The sequence below is a fragment of the Diabrotica undecimpunctata genome, chromosome 4, assembly GCF_040954645.1.
Source record: "Diabrotica undecimpunctata isolate CICGRU chromosome 4, icDiaUnde3, whole genome shotgun sequence".
NCBI lineage: Eukaryota > Metazoa > Arthropoda > Insecta > Coleoptera > Chrysomelidae > Diabrotica > Diabrotica undecimpunctata.
The window spans coordinates 2,358,838-2,365,040 of NC_092806.1; the positions used below are offsets into that span (position 1 = coordinate 2,358,838).

A 6,203-nucleotide genomic window follows, 5' to 3' on the forward strand; every position below is an offset into this window, starting at 1 on the left:
GTCAAGGAATACTTAGACTATTTTACCTGTTCTGTTTTCTATTTTTGATCTGTTATTTTGTAACTGCTCCTTGGAACTGTTACCTATATCAGATACTTGTCACGGTAACCGTTATTTTATACCAGTAGAAGTATTAAACCATTTTATCAGTGACAAGCAAAGATGGTCAACACCCGGTCTAATTCCGAGGACAGGAAGAAGTCCGCAGAGCCGGCGATGGGTCCTACAGACCCAAACCCCCCCTCTCGGCAACAGTTTAGGCTATGTTATTACGTGAATGCAGATAGCTCTATAATTTGTGGTGGTGTAAAAATAAAAAAAAAATATTTTTATCCACCTTTATTATGATGTCAATATAACATCTCAATACAAAAAATGCCAAATTGTATGCGTTGACTATTACAATATATGTATCATTATAATGCGAAACTATAAGTATTATATTTAAATTATATATATTTTATAATTTAAAGGAATTTTTAATTTTATACTTTTCTAGAATTTGTTCATATTATGAAAATAATTTATTCGATATAATCACTGACGTGAATCAAAGTAGGAAATGTAGAAAGATAATAAAGAGTATCAAGAATTCGAAATATTTTTATTTAAGTGGTTGATTTTTTTAAGTGGTTTTGACTTTTTAGTATATAAAGCTAAACCAGAACCGTACATTATTGTAAAATATAATTCTTAAACATGAAAACTACTTTGATTTTGGCAATTTTGGGCTTCGTCGGTAAGTAACAATATTTTTGTATATTTTATTAGTATTTTTTAATATAATATACTTAGTCTCTATCTATATTTGACTAAACTTATAGAAGATGGATGTATTGGACAAATATTCATAAGAAACCATAAGAAAATCAAAAATGTTTCTAAAAAATTTAAAGGAGTTCTTTAGTTCAGTTAGCAAGTTCAAGAAAAAATCTTATTAAGAGCAATATGTCAAAAAATAAGTGTTTAATTTAACATTTGAAAATCATAAGCACTATTGCTATAATGTGTGAACAAACTTTGTCAATCAAGATGTATACTTCTTATAAATTACCATCAAAGGGCTATTATCATAAAAAAACATAATGTGATAAACATTTTCACAAAAAGTAACAATAAGTATTAAAGATATACCAACCATAACCAGAAAATAATAATCAACATTACAAACCCAAAAACTTCTTAAAAAAAAAAATTAAAAATAACCAATATTTGTTTTCAGCCCTTACCGTTTACGCCCAAGGGCCTGAACCTGAGCCCACTCGCGAGCCCGAACCTGAGCCTGATAATGAGTAAGTAACAATGATGTAAATAATAAATTTATTGAAGAATTAAGCAAGTCTTAGCAATAACTATTTCACCAAATAAAAGTTAATTGATAAATGTCTATTCAGCCATAATGTATCATAAATAAAATGCTTGGTTAGGATCTGTTTAAAATTATGTTTAAAGATGTAACGTTGATATTTAAAAATGTTCAAAAGTATTGCTAAAAAACCTAATTAATTTTGAACAACAAATGCTTTTGTTAGACCTTTTTGCACTTTTTAACAGTTAATACTTAACTTAAAATTTTTTAAATGTGTGTTTCCATAAAATAATTAAATTCATGTAATTTAATAGTTTTTTGTGGTTACTGACAATCTTTCTGTTCTTCTTTTACTTTAACTTTTGCATTTTCAGGGACCGCGTTCTTTCCTCTTCTTTACCGCTGATTTCTGTCCATCGTGTTTTCTTTATTGAAAACGTTCTCTCTTAAGTCCTCTGCATCACAGACATTTTATCTTTCCCTTGGTTTTACTGTATCTCTCCTTCTTATAGCTCTATCCCTCATATTAAGTCCTTGCTCTTTAAATAGTCCTTCTCCAACCCTCTAACTTCTCCTTTAACATTCCTTCTTTTTTCCATCCATCAACTTTTTTTCAGTACATCCATAACAAGAACAAACAAATAGAGACTCAGTAAAGGAACCTTGATGTAAGTCAACCGTCACCGGAAAACTTTCGGTTAATCTGACACAAACTTTTACTTTGGTGTACGTTCATGCATATACTTCATGAGCCTTACGCATTTCTCAGGAACCCATTTCTTTTTTATATCTACATATCCATAGCTTTTGTTTAGGAACTGTGCCGTACAACTTCTTAAAATCCATAAATACAAAATGTAGCTCTTGTTTCTACTCGTCCTATTTCTCTGTCAACTATTTTGAACCAAACAAGGTATCCGTTCTTCTCCTTGGCATAAACCCAAACTGTCCTTGTTCTATCGATGGGACTCTCCTTAACCTTCGCTCTACAGTGCTCTTTCAAATTTTTATTGTGTACGGCATAAAGTTTATCATCTATACTTCTTAAAGTCAAGGACCCAAATATCCAGTAATAACTTTTAAACAGTGATAATAGGCCCTAAATATCAATAAAACAAAAGAATTAAACCCAAGAAAAAACAAAAAAACGCATCTCAATAACAACAATATTTATTTTATTTGTGTTAATTAAAAGATTTTTTTTTTCAGATTTGAGTGTGATGCCTGTATAACATTTGCCACTGTGATCAAGGATTACGTCGAAGAGAAACTTCCATTGGTAAGTTTTATAAGCATTTTTCATTATTTTTATTCTGTCTTTACATATCCAATTTACTTTCGGTCAATGACTACACATTTTAAATTTTTTTTTCTATTTCTGGCAAATAATTTAAAAATAAAATATAAGTTCCATATTTATCAAAATGCGTTCATCCGTATTTGGAAAAAATAGAGAATCATTTAATGTTCTTTTTTTAGTAGAACATTGTTAATAATATACTACTTTGTAATTAATGACAGTTGAACAACATTAGTAAATACAAATACAATAGGAAATGGAGTCACGATATTCGTATGAGAATATGAAGAACTTAGAAAACCTACTAGTAGACCTTTGTAGGTCTAGCCAGATTGCCACAAAAACATATATCTAAATACTCCAGTCGAATTTTAAATCTGTTCTACTCTACGGATGTGAAACCTGAAAGGTGACAAAAACCCATATTAATAAACAAAATGTAGGTCTTTGTTAAGAAATTCCTACGAAGAATTGATTGTATTTTTTTGGCCCAACATTATAAAAAACATCTTCTTCACCTTAACAAATAAAAGTTGATAGAGAAATAAATAACAAACATTCCGTAAAAATAACTTCTGTGTTGCAAAAATTGCTGTAAAGTGGAATCCGCAAGGAAAAAAAAAGTGGACAAATTTGGAGAAGAACTATTTAAGTTTATTAAATCTGATTTTAGCAAATTAAACTTTTATGTTTCTTATTCTTTCTTATTTATTTCTGATTATTTTCTTATTTTTTGCTTATTTTTTTATTCATAAGTTTTCTTACTATATTTATTGATGATGGTTCTGTTGATGCTGTTACTCTAAGATAAAATTTGCGCGGATATATCTATCTAATTTTCTTGTTTGGCTTTTTTATTTCCTCTAGTATTTCAATATATTTTCCACTTCAATCTTAAATATATTATAATTTAAAATTCTTTAAAAGTAGCCAGTTTTTTTGTTGCTCATCTTGTCTGAATAATTTCTTTGGAAACTATAAAGAGTTATGAACTTTGATATTTAAAACATCATGATAGATTTTATTTTCTTACAGGACGAAGTGGAAAGAGACGCAGACGTACTATGCAACGTTTTACCCGGTGAATTGAGAGATTTTTGCGATCACGAGTTGCTTCCAAAAACCGACAGAATCTACGAGGAGTTACACAAACACTCACCTGATGATGTATGCGAACACTTAGAATTTTGTGGCAAACCGTAATTATTTTAGTATATAAATGTATTTATAAAATTGTATAATAAAGTTTTAAATATAATTTTTTTTTGGTTTTTTTTTTTATGATAATGTGCCCAACAATTTGATTTTTTGTTTAAATATTATTCAAATTTTAACATCTATAATATTTCGTGATCAGTATCCATCATTAATAGTTTTTAGAGAACAATTAACTTAATCAGAACCTAATAAAATAAATGGCGTTTCTACATAATTTGAGATATCAGGATTCTTACAAGAAATTCGATTGATTCGATTCTTAACATAAGTTTGTAAAAATTCTCAAAAATGGCTGGGATATTTTTGGGTTATTTATCAGGTTTTTATGTGAGTGTTTTCTTTAGTAACTCTTATAACAAAAAAAAATTATACACACACTACAGTGTTAAAGATCTTGGTGAGTATCCTGTAGGAATATTCGGTTAACTCTTTCTTCGGTTAAGCCTTCTTAGTGTGTAGCTTATCATTTCTCATTTGTTTTACGTCTAATATTAAACATCGATATAATTGGTAGTTCTATTTGAGCTAAAGCGTTAAACAAAATACGGGATATTGGCGCTCTGGGAGTGACCGAGGAGAGAATGCGTAGCTTTCTTATAGTCTAAGTAAGGACTGATGGTTTTAATTTACTTTAATTTATTGTATTTTATTCTATTCTATTCTACTCTACTTTATTTCTATTTAATTAGATAATCGATTCGATTGGATAATCGATTCCATTCAATAATCTATTGGATTTGATAATCTATTTGATTCGATAATTGATTCGTACAATATTCGGTATGTGATTACATTGGATATTTGGTTCGGTTCGATTCCTATTCGATGATCGCTTCGATTCGATGATCCATTCGATTGCAATTCAATGATCAATTTGGTAATCGATTTGATTCGTTAATTGGTTTAATTTGATCATTGATTAATTAACACGGCAACGTTAAATGGGATGTAAATCAGAGCATCACCTTGTCTCAGTCCATTCTTTATCTCAAAGTACCGAAAGTTTTCTCTCCGTATCCCAATAGCGCGCTGGCTTTTAAGTTGACATTATCATTCTGGTTAATCAAATAAGTTTTTCTGGTATACCAAACTCACGCATTGATTGGTATAGTACTGTCCTCGAGTCGTATGCGGTCTTGATGTCGACGAATATCTGTCTTATTGAATAAATCTGGTCATTTGTTGATTTTTATAAAGTAAAATTTCTGGCCTGGTATTTTTCAAATATGCCAAGAATTGTAATTTTTAATGACTTTAATCTTTTTAAAGGGAGAATGTTTTTAGAAAAGAGCCCTAATGGAGCTACTTAAAAATTTTACTTTTTCATTAATGTTTTCAATGTGATAGATGTTGGCACACAGAGTAGTGTTTAAATCAAGTAAAAAAAGATTTGCAGCCCTGAAGCCAAAGAAGGCTGTAATGACCCTAAAGAATGGTAAATCCGCTGGACCTGAGGGAATCTATGCTGAAATGCTTAAGAATGGAACTCATAAACTATTTAAAATATTAACTTATGTAATCAATCAGTGTCTAAATGGACACCCAGTACCAGAACAATGGAGAACGGCATACATGTCCTCAATACACAAAAAGGGGACAAAAGGAATTGTAATAATTATAGAGGCATATCGGTAACCAGCACCCTGAGCAGACTGTATGGACGAATTTTGAGAAATATGATCAAGGAAGAATATAAGCACAATGAAGAGGAAGAACAAAGCGGGTTCCGTGCAGGAAGATCGTGCACCGATAACGTATTTTGTCTTAAACAAATAATAGAAAAAAGATCGGCTAAGAATCTAGAAACTCATATTACTTTTGTAGACCTGCAAAAAGCATATGACAACATCCCCTTAACAAAACTGTGGACAACGTTGCAAAGATCTAACATCAACCACACATTGATAAATGCTGTACAAGAACTGTATAGAGACTCTAAGGCACAGATAAAAACAGGAAAATATCTAACGGAAGAATTCCTGGTTACAAAAGGCTTGCGACAGGGATGCTGTATCTCACCAACCTTATTCAAGATATATGTTGCAGCGGCATTGGAAAGATGGAAAAGAAAGGTACATAGGATGAGTATACAGCTTAGCAATAAATGTATATATACACTCCAGTTTGCTGATGACCAGGTAGTGCTAGCGACCGACAGGGAAGACATGCAGTACATGCTAAGAAAACTGATAGAAGAATATAACGACTGGGGAATGAATGTCAATACAACAAAAACTAAATATCTTTGTATTGGAAACGAGTAAGATAACATAGACCTCGAAAACGGACAACATATTTCCTGCTGTCAGAGCTATGACTACTTGGGTGTTGCCTTTGACAATACAGGAACTGATACACGGGAAATAGAAAAACGAA

General features: G+C 30.8%; 1 protein-coding gene across 1 annotated transcript; it reads left to right on the forward strand.

Annotated features, from left to right (window-relative positions):
* Positions 1-655: 655 nt before the first annotated feature.
* Positions 656-3,867, forward strand: LOC140438075 (uncharacterized). The gene is made up of 4 exons (XM_072527789.1): positions 656-739; positions 1,223-1,292; positions 2,519-2,588; positions 3,645-3,867. Exons 1-4 carry the CDS (start codon positions 700-702, stop codon positions 3,810-3,812), a joined length of 348 nt encoding a protein of 115 aa, XP_072383890.1. The 5' UTR covers positions 656-699; the 3' UTR covers positions 3,813-3,867.
* Positions 3,868-6,203: the final 2,336 nt, after the last annotated feature.